Source organism: Brassica napus, chromosome C3 (genome assembly GCF_020379485.1).
Source record: "Brassica napus cultivar Da-Ae chromosome C3, Da-Ae, whole genome shotgun sequence".
In the NCBI taxonomy this organism is placed as follows: domain Eukaryota; kingdom Viridiplantae; phylum Streptophyta; class Magnoliopsida; order Brassicales; family Brassicaceae; genus Brassica; species Brassica napus.
In genome coordinates, this window is record NC_063446.1 from 3,248,320 (window position 1) to 3,261,090 (window position 12,771).

General features: G+C 35.9%; 4 protein-coding genes, 1 long non-coding RNA gene and 1 other non-coding gene across 7 annotated transcripts; 3 read left to right on the plus strand and 3 right to left on the minus strand.

The window, feature by feature from the left end:
* Positions 1-2,096: 2,096 nt before the first annotated feature.
* Positions 2,097-3,466, minus strand: LOC106441436 (putative F-box protein At3g23420). Its single transcript, XM_013883255.3, has one exon. It carries the CDS (start codon positions 3,324-3,326, stop codon positions 2,097-2,099), a length of 1,230 nt encoding a protein of 409 aa, XP_013738709.1. The 5' UTR covers positions 3,327-3,466.
* A 793-nt stretch (positions 3,467-4,259) lies between these two features.
* Positions 4,260-7,156, minus strand: LOC106431242. 2 transcript variants are annotated; one of them, XM_022698633.2, is made up of 12 exons: positions 6,805-7,156; positions 6,415-6,671; positions 6,256-6,330; positions 6,047-6,108; positions 5,832-5,976; positions 5,660-5,756; positions 5,523-5,589; positions 5,342-5,440; positions 5,132-5,224; positions 4,888-5,042; positions 4,703-4,807; positions 4,260-4,621 (listed from the first exon to the last, which is right to left on the minus strand). In XM_022698633.2, the coding sequence occupies exons 2-12, from the start codon at positions 6,611-6,613 to the stop codon at positions 4,438-4,440; spliced, it is 1,281 nt and encodes a 426-aa protein (XP_022554354.2). In that variant the 5' UTR covers positions 6,614-6,671; positions 6,805-7,156; the 3' UTR covers positions 4,260-4,437. The 2 variants fall into 2 exon arrangements, with proteins under 2 accessions (XP_022554354.2, XP_013727512.2); XM_013872058.3 differs by having other exon boundaries at positions 6,415-7,156.
* Positions 7,157-7,715: 559 nt separating this feature from the next.
* On the plus strand, positions 7,716-9,535 carry LOC106431306 (translocon-associated protein subunit beta). Its single transcript, XM_013872116.3, has 6 exons — positions 7,716-7,997; positions 8,447-8,545; positions 8,629-8,737; positions 8,966-9,037; positions 9,171-9,176; positions 9,260-9,535. The coding sequence occupies exons 1-6, from the start codon at positions 7,816-7,818 to the stop codon at positions 9,383-9,385; spliced, it is 594 nt and encodes a 197-aa protein (XP_013727570.1). The 5' UTR covers positions 7,716-7,815; the 3' UTR covers positions 9,386-9,535.
* A 400-nt stretch (positions 9,536-9,935) lies between these two features.
* On the plus strand, positions 9,936-10,008 carry TRNAK-CUU. The gene has a single exon. It is a non-coding gene; the product is annotated as a tRNA-Lys (tRNA).
* A 127-nt stretch (positions 10,009-10,135) lies between these two features.
* LOC106431316 (mitochondrial phosphate carrier protein 3, mitochondrial) lies at positions 10,136-12,348 on the minus strand. The gene is made up of 6 exons (XM_013872125.3): positions 11,903-12,348; positions 11,254-11,615; positions 11,124-11,167; positions 10,819-11,033; positions 10,598-10,722; positions 10,136-10,508 (listed from the first exon to the last, which is right to left on the minus strand). The coding sequence occupies exons 1-6, from the start codon at positions 12,233-12,235 to the stop codon at positions 10,448-10,450; spliced, it is 1,140 nt and encodes a 379-aa protein (XP_013727579.1). The 5' UTR covers positions 12,236-12,348; the 3' UTR covers positions 10,136-10,447.
* On the plus strand, positions 10,539-11,000 carry LOC125584085. The gene is made up of 2 exons (XR_007321085.1): positions 10,539-10,756; positions 10,788-11,000. It is a non-coding gene; the product is annotated as an uncharacterized LOC125584085 (long non-coding RNA).
* Positions 12,349-12,771: the final 423 nt, after the last annotated feature.

A 12,771-nucleotide genomic window follows, 5' to 3' on the forward strand; every position in this document is an offset into this window, starting at 1 on the left:
CCGAAGAAGCCATCGCATGTGGTGTTGATGAGAAGCTAAGTTCTTGGTGTCGACCATTTTTAAATAACCAAAAATATTTTTTATATATTTATTGTCATTGACACAATTTTTAAAATGTTTAAGGACCAATTTCTTGGACATGATTGTTTTAATTTGTAATGTGTGTGTGAGTTATCCCTTATATATTAATCGAGGAACATTTGAAAAGATGTAACCTCAATTTTGTATTAATTAAAAGAGGCTCCAATGCATAGGTGGCACTCAATTAGGTAGTCAATTACATTCAATTGAAAAATAAGTAGGTCCACATTCGATTTTTATATGTTGTTAGATACATAAGTTGGTCAAACTATATGATATAATGATATGATATGATATTTTCTTTCCTTAAATAAAACCTACGGAATTACCATAAATGACTAATATATATATGACAATTAATGAGTTTAATAATAAAGATTTGATAACAATGTATATCTCCTCCATCATTTTTTGTTTAATTTTATATTATTAAAATAAATTAAACAATCAAATTAGCTATAAAAATAAAATTTATATTTTTTCGTATATGTTATATTTTGAATTTTTAAAAACGACAATAAATGACTAAAACTATTAAAATTATTATGTTAAAAATTAATGATCAATTGGTTTAACATTTTTATTATAAGAAGATACACATGATTTTAAAACCATATGAGTAAAAAATATCATTTAATAATAAAATAAATAAATATATATATATATATTAAACACTATATACCATAAGATTACATAAATATTTTAATATTAAAACTTTCAATGAATTTTCAAGAACATTTATAAATTATAAATTTATTAAAGATTTCAGATTGAAAATTTTGTTATCGATGATTTAAATATTTTGTTATAAAACGATATGAACGATCATAGAACTGTATGATTATAAATTCTTATTTAATAAATAACTATACAAAATATACTATTCCTAGAAAAATAGGTTGGTTCATCTTAACTTATATTACACTTTTTATTAAACTAACTATCGAATTGATAAATAACGTACCAAAAAATATTTTGCACTTTCCTTAAATAAAAACTACGAAATTACCTAATATGATTAACGTATATGTGAAAATTAATTATAATGAATAATAAATATTTGATAACAATTTTTGTATCTTAGTTCTTTTTTTAATTTTATATTATTAAAATATATTTAAAAATCATATTAAATATATAATAAAAACATTTATAATTTTTCTTATATGTTATATTATGAATTTTTCAAAACGTCTATAAATTATTAGAAATTTGAATATCCCCACTCTGAAAATTTTGTGATCAATAGATTATTTTTTTGTCATAATAAATTACAAATGATCATAAAATTGTATTAATATGAACTTTTATTTAATATTATAAAAAGATACACATTATTTTAAAACCATATGAGTAAAAAAAATCATTTAATAATAAAACATATATATTTATATATATATAGATTATACTATATACCATAAGATTACATAAATATTTTAATATTAAAACTTTCAATGAATTTTCAAAAACATTTATAAATTATAAACTTATTAAAGATTTCACATTGAAATTTTTGTTATCGATTATTTAAATATTCAGTTATAAAATGATATGAATGATCATAGAACTGTATGATTATAAATTCTCATTTAATAAATGACTATATAAAATATACTATTCTTAGAAAAATAGGTTGGTCCATCTTGACTTACATTATATTTTTTATTAAACTAACTATCTAATTGATAAATAATCTACCAAAATTGTTTTTGCACTTTCCTTAATTAGAAGCTACGAAATTACCTAATATGATTAACGTATATATGAAAATTAATTATTATGAATAATAAATATTTGATAACAATTTTTGTGTCTTAGTTCTTTTTTTTAATTTTATATTATTGAAAGATATTAAAAAATCACATTAAATATATAATAAAAACATTTATATTTTTTCTTATATGTTATATTTGAATTTTTCAAAATGTCTATATATTATTAGAAATTTGAATATTCCCACTCTGAAAATTTTGTGATCAATAGATTATTTTTTTGTTATAATAAGTTACAAATGATCATAAAATATAACGCATATGAATAACATAATAGCAAGCACGTGAATAACAAAATGGGTATTTAGATTCTTTAACAAGTTGTTGTTTAAAGGAGGATGATCCATCATCCACTCCTCCTCCAACAAAGATGTAAGCCATATCACGAGTGGCGGCACCCCTACGGGCGTCTTTATCAAAAACAACCACGACTTTCTTCTCCTGGTCAATGAAGAAACACGCAGATTTCCGAAGAAAATTATAACGGGGGTGAATGAGTTGTTTGATATTGGCCGATAAGAAAACCTTGCTGTTCCATGACAGGGCTGCGTTGGGCTTCTCGGTCGTATTGGAAATCCAGATCTCCATCTCCAATGTATCCGCGGACTGGAATAAAACCACAAGCTGCTGCAGAGGATATTCTCCTCCAACACTAGATGATGATGATGATGATAGAATCAAAGCATCGTCAGGGAAAGCCTCAAAGGGGAGAGGCAAAGGCGGGGAGAATGTCTCTGTTGTGAAATCAAAACAGACTAAGAAACAAATGGCATCAAAATTCATAGCTTCTGCTGCAAACCAGTAGGTACTTCCTTTCAAAGATAGCCCGCGTTCATCAAGTATTATATTCCAGTTGTCTGGACGAGGAGGGAGATCAAGAATCCTCCATGAATCAGAGTTGAAGTCGTAGATTTTGAACTCAACGAAATTTGGGGGATAATCAATAAATCTCAGGATTTTGTAGTGGCTACTACTATTGTTGTATCCGAGACCATACGAGTACCTGTCCAAACGACCAGAGAGACGTTTGTCCAGTAAGTTGTGATTATGTGTGTGCTCGATCCACCTCCGTCCCAAATATGGATTCCAAACCAATAGCCTATAGTGGTCTTCTTTGGGAATGCATAACAATAGACCGTCGCAATGAAAGATTTCACGCACATCGATTTGATCTAGGCCAGCAAGTTTAGCTTCAGGATTTACAACAGCAACTTTGTCTTCGCTGTTGGAAAGATCCAATCTCATCAACTCAACCCTATAATTCATCATCGTAACCACAAGAGGCTCCTTCCTCTTTGCTTCTGCTGCTAGATGAGCAAGGAGGTGCTTGTTTGCAAATAAGTGATCACATCTGGACAACATGTTCCACCTTCTGCAAGTAGATCGGACAAGTCCCAGAGATGTCAACGGAATTCGACACAGCACCTCTTCCTCGACATCCCTTGGAAGATCCGACATCTTCTTCTTCTTCATAAAATCTATTTAACCAAATCACTATATTCCTTCTTGTCCGAACAAATTAGGTCAACGGAAAAACAAAAAAAAAGCAACTTATTTCTTGTCCTCTCTGTCTCGAGATTACATTTTTCTCCAAATTCATTAGGAGAAGAAAAAAAAAAACAGAAACTAGGAGATAAAAAACCAAAAAGAAAAAGAAACTTTCCTTTTCCTGTTTGTGATTCTCGTAGATAAAAAAACAACCGAAGACACAAGGAAGAGGATAGTTCAAAAGGCTACCTTTTTGATAAATGATCGTTTCGATTTTAGTTTAAAATCCATGCATCAGTCTTTTTGATAAACTATACTATTTTATCGTTGATGGATGATGCATTTGTGATCAAACATTAATTTAACTTTTAAAAGATGGATGAACATATAGATCGTCTCTAGCTCGGCGAGATTCTATCACCATTTTCCGTTCAGTGCTGAATAATCCTTAACCGCCTCTACAACAGTTGGTACGTGCGGAATCCAACATCTCATCATTACTCAATGACGTGACGCTCATGCTATATAGCTCTTTCCGATTTTACAGTATACTGTGTGCCGTTTTTAAGTGCCTCACACGACAGCCACTTTTTTACTCACAACGTATAGGCTAAAACTGGTTTGGGTTTCTTAAATTTTTTTTTTTTTTGGTTTGATTTTTTTTTTTAAAAAGAACCGATCGCGGTCCGCCACGTGTCAGTGGGGCACGCAAACAGTACAATAAACAGACCAAAAGCGATTCTTATCTCGCAACTTCTGCAACAGGTTTTAATAAAATCTGCGGGATCCACCCCTTATGAACCTTTAATAAGACGGCGATAATCATGGCCTAACAACATCATTTCTCTTAGTTCTTCCAAATTCTTATTAGCAAAAAGTAATTAGTCACTCATTTCTCTTAGTTCTTCCAAATTCTTATTAGCAGAAAGTAATTAGTCACTCAGATAGAGAATAATGCATACTATACTAAAAACTGAAACAAGTATCATACGTTTGTTTGGCACGAAAGAAACTAGTACTGCAAAAGAAGTAACTCTATTACATTACAATTATATAACTGGTAAGATACTCAAAGAATATGTGTAGAGAGTGCTGCTCAATGATCAAGCTCATCATTATCTTCATCATCATCATGATTATCGGAGTAGTCTTCGAGATGTTCACTAAGCAAATGGGTTTGATTTCCTTCAGAAGAGCCAGCTTCTATCTCAGGTAGCTCAAACTCTTCTGGTCTCAATGACAATTGAAAGTCTGGGAGCTCTGGTAAACACTGCATTGCCCTGTGGTTTATTAACATACCATCAGCTTTAATTTAAATCAGTTTAAATAATGCTAACAAGATCAATACTCTTGACGCTTACTTTTCTTCTTCTTCAAGCAAGTATCCATACGTTTGAGATTTCCTAAAAGCAACTTCTGGAATCTTCTGGCTCAAGTGCTTCATGACACCCCACATAGGAGGAGCCCTGATAAAAAAACATACTGGTTCAATTCATAGTTCACTTGATAAGTATGTGTGTTTGATATCTGTGATAAAAACACAAACCTAGTGACAGGAAGAGCTAAGCAGAAGCTGAAACAAGCCTTCTTGCTTTCTGCTAGGAGCTCTGCAGCTGCAAGGAAACAACACACCGCACTCACGTGGCAAGCTGGCTCGTTTCCTTTGTCTGTTACCAGTCCATGGTAGTAGTATGCCGCAGCCTGTTATGAACAAAAACAGAACATAAAAGAGAGGTTAAATGAATTGTAACTGTATGATCACTTTCCAACAGTAGATCTTTCATACATACCTTTGCTTCAAGAAACTTCCAGTATATGAACCGGAGAAGCTTTTTGGCGCATCCGTGGCTGACTACTTCACAACCAGACAAGCATTGATATGCCTGAAATCATAATTGGACCATTTACGTAAGTTAATAGAGAGATTAGGGCAAAAACATATGAATGTCTTAAAAGCATGCCACAAGTAATCAAGATGTATTATAAACTATGAGGAGGACCTGGGAGAAATAGATGACTTGCTCACAGGCAAGTCTCCTCTTCACAGAGAGTGTAGCTTTCTGGCTATCAACTGCTAATCCTAGTTGAATCTCAGTTCCCTGAAGTGATATTCAATGAGACTAACACATTAAAACCCATACATGGTTCAGTTTTAGGAGTCAATGTTTCAAAGTGTGTAACCTGGCCTAGTGCTTGGATAGATAGAGTTTGTAAAACACTCTCCTGCATATCATCTGGCAATTTACTCCTGCACATTTTCACCTATGTAAGTATATATATTTACGGTCTGATCCTAGATTTTTCTTTGTGATTCATACTTAATATCAGGAGGAAAGCGAGTCAATATCTCTCGGATGCAGAACTCTAAGTATCCAGACGCCTTGAGCAGCAAGTCAACTGCATCTCTCCTGCAATCTGATTGATAGCGACATAGTAATTAGTTTTGTAACAAACAGCAAAAGATAAGTGTGAAGATTCAAGAAGACAGACCACTGGAGACCACACGGACGCTATTGCTAGAATCAGAGCAGGCCTTCGGAATCATGAGAGAGTTAGCTTCAGTCAATGCCAAAGCAGCCATCATGTGGATCACTGTCAGCATCTCCATCCAAATGTTTGTGAAACATAACTCTGCCTGTTTCAACATTTTAATCAACTCATACACAAAACAATTCTAACAAATCCAAAACCTAACAAGAACTTACTCTTCGACCATCTCCAAGGATTTTCCATTTGAACTCTACACATCCCTCCATGCCATCATTCTCTACAAAGTTAAAAATTCGGATATGAACATTTGATTTTTTTACAGCACAGTAATCTAAAAAATCATTTCATTTTTTACAGCAAAAAAAAACATTTGACTTTTTACAACACATTAATCTATAACTTTCAAAAATTTGAGAAGCCATACTTTTCTTGACAATACCGGTGAGGAGAGATAAGTACTCCTCCAAAGCTGTACGCAGCTCAGAAATGGCAGAACCACCTGCAAATTTTTAACCTAAACTTTGAATATCCGTTTCTTGCCTAACAAGAAAAGGGGGAAAATATGTTGTGATTACTTCAATACCTGTGTCCTCAGCTACCAACTGAATCTGATTCCTTAGACATGCCAAACGCTCAACGGTGGTCTTGGGAGCAACACCTTTGAGCTGACGCTGAAGATCAGACTGAACAGGAACACGGAGCTGTAGAACAAACACTACAGATTCTTGAACGATCCTCTTCTTCTTGCCCACAGAAGCATAAACAGATGTAGCACACCCCATGCTCCCTCTCTCTCTCTCTCTCTTCTACGCTTTTGCTTCACAAGATATCATCATCTTCCTAAATACATACTCAACAATGAAAAACATAAGCTAAAATATGGATGTTTTGGAACAACCTGAACACAGATAGATCCTGATATTAGAAGCTTAAGATTAAATATAAAAAGGAGGATAATCTCAGAGAGCTATACAGAGGGAGCATGTGAGGGAAGGTTGGTTTGAAGGTTCCAAAGCAGAGAAGAAGGTGGAAACAGATTCACTTAGGTCTCTCATAGTTCGATGCAATCCACCCACATGCTTCACTATTTAATGTCAAATGGGGTAGATACTATATGATTAAACTAAAACCATAAAAGAAACCTCACATGCCTTTCGGTTTAATCCAAGTTTTAACTATGTTTCTTATGGAACTATGTGAATTCTCATTCCCACTTGCTTCATTTTAATTGGCTGTCCGGTTCTTAGTTTTAGAATTTCGCTTGGTTTCTTTCCTTAACTGTTCCGCCACCTTGATTAACTGAATCAAATCACTTTTTTTACACTGTTTTCTTACTCCAACCAATAAATAATTAGTTGAATATGAAATTGTGGTAATAAAAAACCGTTGGCTTGTCCGTGCTAGTCTTGAATGAACAAACCGTTAGCTTGCACATTATCAGATTTGCAAGCGCGTAGACTTTATTATTAGATAATCATGTTAATAAATATCAGGGAATATCTGACTCCAATGGTAATGTGGTGGTGTTAGAGAAGAAACATGTTCTATATAGATTGTGGCAGGAGACAGTCTGTGTCTTACAACGTGTATTGTACAATAAAACTTTTATAAATTACTAATACTGAAGCCATAATATTTTATTAGTTTATCAAAAAAAATAATTAAAATATAATTCAGAATCGAAATTTGTTTTGTCAACTCCGAAAATTTATTAATGTACGGATGTATTAATTTATGGCGGTTTTTTGTCAATAATTTATGAGAGTTTTTTTTCCCAAGAAAATGCAATTAACTAATTAATTAGAATGGGCCTCTTTTAATGGCCCATTATCAGGTGAAACGTAAATTAGGCCCATCGTTGACCTTTTTCATGTCAGAATGTGGTAATATCGTCGTCGTCGGAGTGTTCACGAGCGGAGAGAAATCAATCAATCAATCACAGATCTGTTTTCGCATCTGCATCTTATTCGAAAGATCAAACACCATGGCGATCCCCTCAGCTAAGCTTCTGATCTCCGCCGTTGCGGTTTTCATGCTCGTCTCCGCTTCGTTCGCGACCTCTGAAATGCCGTTCATGGTGGTTCACAAGAAAGCTACTCTAAACAGGCTCAAATCTGGCGCCGAGCGTGTCCTCGTTTCCTTCGATATCTACAACCAAGGATCTGCGTAAGTTCTCTACCTCTTCTCTAGTTTTTTTTTCCGCAATCCATCTGATGTATATGATCTCGTTTCCGATCGTCTATTTGCATGAAGAGATTAGCTACTGTAGAATCATGACGTTGTACTTGAGCTATCGTTAGATCTATCGTATGGATGAGTGACGTGCGATTGTGTATCGGTAGCTTGTAAACGAACCGCAATTTTGATCTGATTCATATGCTTGCATTTTCCGATCTAGTGTAGTCTGTGATCGTCTATTTGCATGAAGAGATTAGCTACTGTAGAATCATGACGTTGTACTTGAGCTATCGTTAGATCTATCGTATGGATGAGTGACGTGCGATTGTGTATCGGTAGCTTGTAAACGAACCGCAATTTTGATCTGATCCTTTGAGTTTCGTATTTTAAATGAATTTCGGCTAAAAGCGTGAGATGGCTTTGGTGTTTGCTCTCAGGGCGGCGTATGATGTGACTCTGACTGACAATACCTGGGATAAGAAAACTTTCGAAGTTGTGAATGGAAACACTTCAAGAACATGGGAGAGACTTGATGCGTGAGTTCTTCCTCCTTTAATCATAAATGTTTTTGTAGCTTGCTACTTCCTTTCGTTGTTACTAATCTGATATTTGTATGCAGAGGAGGTATTCTGTCTCACTCTTTCGAATTAGAGGCCAGGGTTAAAGGACGCTTCCATGGTGCTCCTGCTCTTGTTACTTTCCGCATCCCCACAAAGGCAGCTCTACAGGTTTGCCTTTTATAAGCGCCCTTCGTGCTTTACTTTAGTGAATTTTGTTTTTGTATCGTTAGAGCCATACATAATACACCCGGAACTGGTAAAAAAGCAACAAAGCTTCATAAAGTTTATAAACCATCGACTTAATTTTCTAATAAGAAATACTTAAGTCTTATCGTGACTATTGTTACGTAAAATCTGCGTATTGATGTCATCATGTGCTATGTGTTTTGTTTGTAGCAAGCGTACTCAACTCCATTACTACCTCTAGACATCCTCGCAGACGTGCCTCCAACAGACCTGCTTGCTCTGGTAAATCTGATTTCTTAAGGGTTGTTCTTTCAATCATATCCTGAATGTATTTTTTCCATCTCATTATTAACTTTCATTGTTGTCTTGTGTTGTGTATTGGATGCTTCTCTTGGGGCTTCTTTAATAATCTCAGGCAAAGGTAACTTGATGTGTAATTCTCCCCTCCCAGTGAAATCATTGAAGATAACCGTTTATAATCTATCTGTGTTTCAATTGTTCCAGAGGATGTTGGCAAAATATGGATCACTCGTTTCAGTGATCTCCATGGTGGTTTTGTTCGTACACTTGGTAGCAACACCTTCATCGAAGTCCAATGCAGCAAAAGGGAGCAGCAAGAAGAAACGCTAAATTAGTGAAACGATGGTGAGAAAGGTTTGCATGGTGCTTTGTTGTGTTTAGCAGTTAAGCACTGTTTCAGAACTTGTACGAATTAGAGAATATACTTTAATTTTGGTGTTTCAGAGGACTATCTTAAAGAGTTATTTTGGTTTTGCGTGATAAGAGCATAGTCATGAAGGTCTTTATTTTACTCTCATTCTGTCTCCTGCTTCATATGGCTTTGTCTGCACTCTCTTCTGCATAGTCATGAAGTTCTCTTTTTCTTGTTATGGTTTTCTGATCAAAGTTTAGATAAGAGGTTCTATGTGTAAAATAGAAAGAGCGAGCTCGTGTACCTGCAAGCTCCTTATGAGTGATGATTCGAGCCCGACCTTCTTCCAATTTCATTACAATCAATAGGTTCGTTAGTACGATAGCTTTTAATCATATGATATGCAGACATGTCAGCTTCCATTTACGCTGTCTGGAAACATAAATTTAGTGGCATGTAAGACTGTAAGTGAACTTACTAAACCTAAAAAATCGTAATTAAAATCTTAGGATAAACAAGAACAGCAAAGCCCGTCTAGCTCAGTTGGTAGAGCGCAAGGCTCTTAACCTTGTGGTCGTGGGTTCGAGCCCCACGGTGGGCGATATTAACTTTTTTTGTCAATTAGTAAACTATTTGTCCATCTAGAATAAGCATAATCATTCATTCAGTTACGGAGTATGCAGAATCACAAGATAATTTGATGCTTCTATAAGCAGAAACAAAGCAAATGAAAATGAAACAAGAGATTTTAAAATGAAATATAACCAAAAGTAGTAAGTGGGAGTGCTCACTCTCCCTATCTTGCAATGTGTCCCTCTCATCTTTTTATGATTACAATCCCAAAAACCCAAAAGAAACAATGATAGGGAAAAGAGTCTGTGAAAGAGAGAGCACTATCCTGAATTCAGGAACATAAAATTCAAAAAAGAAAAAATAATAAAGTTGGAACCGGGAGGATGAGCTCACTCTTCCTCACTACAATACGTTTCTCTTTATTTTGTCAAAAAAAAATCCTAAGCCTTTTCATCATCATTTAGTCTTTAGGCTTTGGCTTCAGCAGCAACGATGGCAGGCGCTGGAGCAACACCACCGGTGGTTGGACTGAATCAAATCAAAAGAATTGAGAGTTAGCATTTTTGAGGAAGGGAATGAAAGGAAGTGAGGTGAGACTGAGAGAGAGAGGATCTTACAGGCCAACGAAAACTTTAAAGGCATCGTACAAACCCCATTGTGCTCCAGTCAACGTCCCTATCATCACAATCCTAAGAGGAAGTCCTCTTGTGAACAGTCCCAAGAGCCCTATCTTCTTCACCGCCTGCAACAACATTTCATTACATCAAAACTTCAATGTTGATCCTATGGCAACACAAAAATCAATAGTTTCTCGCAATTGTGTTAAACATAGACTTACATCTCCAACGGTTGCTCCCTTAGCATTGTTGAGGAACGAAACTAGGTTATCAGCAGGGTGAGAGACGATTGCACAAAACACTCCAGCAACATATCCTCCAGCGAAACTCACACCAAGTTGAAGACCTTTGCTGCACTCGTGTTTCGGGTTGGGGATTGCGTACTTGTAGATCATCTCAACAATAGTCTCAAAAGAAGCAAACTTCATCATGGTGTCTGTCACATTTGCAGATATCAATCAGCACTCTGTTGCGTTTAAAGAATCATGCAATGCTTAAAGAAAGATATACTGCAACAGAAACTTACAAGGAATCTGACGTCCCCAAAGTGGACCAAGACCCTTATACAAGCTGCAACAAAAAAAACAAGAAAATCAGAAACAAATAGCTTTAGCTGTAACAAAGAGAGAGAATATTATTGGTGCCCAAACACTCACCCTCCGTATCCTTCAGACTTGACAAACTTGGGAAACCCATCAGACATTCCCCTCGCAAACCCAGGCTGAGTCTGAACCCTAACCTTAACAGCTTCAAACGGGCAAAGAGCAATATCGGCAATAACCTCAGCAGAGGCAGAACCAGCAAGGTAGATGAGGGTCTTGTACTTGGCAGTGAACTCAGGTCCAGCAAGATCAGAGTAGTACTTCTTAAAGAACTCGTAGAATCCAAACTTGCAAGCACCCTGAGCACTGTAACCCAACAAAGTAGGAACCCACCCACGGAAAAATCCTTTAACTCCTTGTTCCTTCATCAAGATCCCAAAACCAGAGGAGATGCTCTTGTACTTCGCTGGATCAATCTAGATGCCAATGAACATATCAGTGTTAAGTGAATCAATCCACAAACACGCATAATCACGTACATCAAGCAGCACAAGAATGGCGTCTATTCAATTTTAGATTCAATGTGGAACTCGATGAACGATTATACGTATAACAGAGATCAAGAAGGTTAAACATATCAATCACCGAACAAGGCTAAAACGTAGATCTCAACACCTAAGCAACACAGGGACGTAGATCGGAGGAAACGAGTCTTGATAACATACGAAGCGTAATGGATCAAAACGGTTACGTAGATAGATACCTGCATATTGCACTTGACGAGATCGAGAGGAGTAACGGTCATGTGAGTGAGACCACAGCTGAGAATCCCACCGACGGTACACGCGGCGTAGAAGGCAGGCGAGTACATCTCGATCCCTTTCCCTGGCTCCGTGGGAGACGCGATCAAGAAATTCTTCCGAGACACCATCGTCGTCGTCTTCGCCGGAGAAGGAGAAGGCGATTTCTCGAGATTGGTGGACGCGAATGCAGCGTTGGAGTTGGAGTTGAGGACCTGGTCGAGGAGGAGGGATCTCGGCGATGAGGAAGATGAATAGAGGAAGCTAGGGATCAGAGAATGCTTGGGAGAGTCCATCGCGGTGGCGGTGAACGGAGAAAAAAGGTTTGCGTAGGAAATGAGCTGCGGTGGCGATGTCCGATCTGCGATCTCTTCACGCTGGCCTAATGAGAACACCAATGGTATTATTGACTCGAGAATCTCAGCGCTTTATTGGGCAATTTGATTCGGATGAAACAGGGCATATACTTAGAAATAATCACGGAAATGCCATTATTTAAATATATATGTAATATATATATATATATATATATATATATATTTTAGATTTTGAATTTTTTAAATATATATAAATTTTAAATAATTTAAATCGGTTATTCGAACCTAGTGAACCCGCACTGATTTGAATCAATTACGAATCAGAATTTATAATATCAATGAGATTAAAATCTTTAACTTCGTAATTCGAAACGCAAATAGGTCGAACCAGTTCCTACCCGTATCCTAAACCTCTTAAATAAACTTCTGAAACCCGTTTCTTTTGTCACATTACGCTTCTGTTATCAAATATATGCTTACATTTATCGATCATTGCATTATCGTCTTTGTGATTA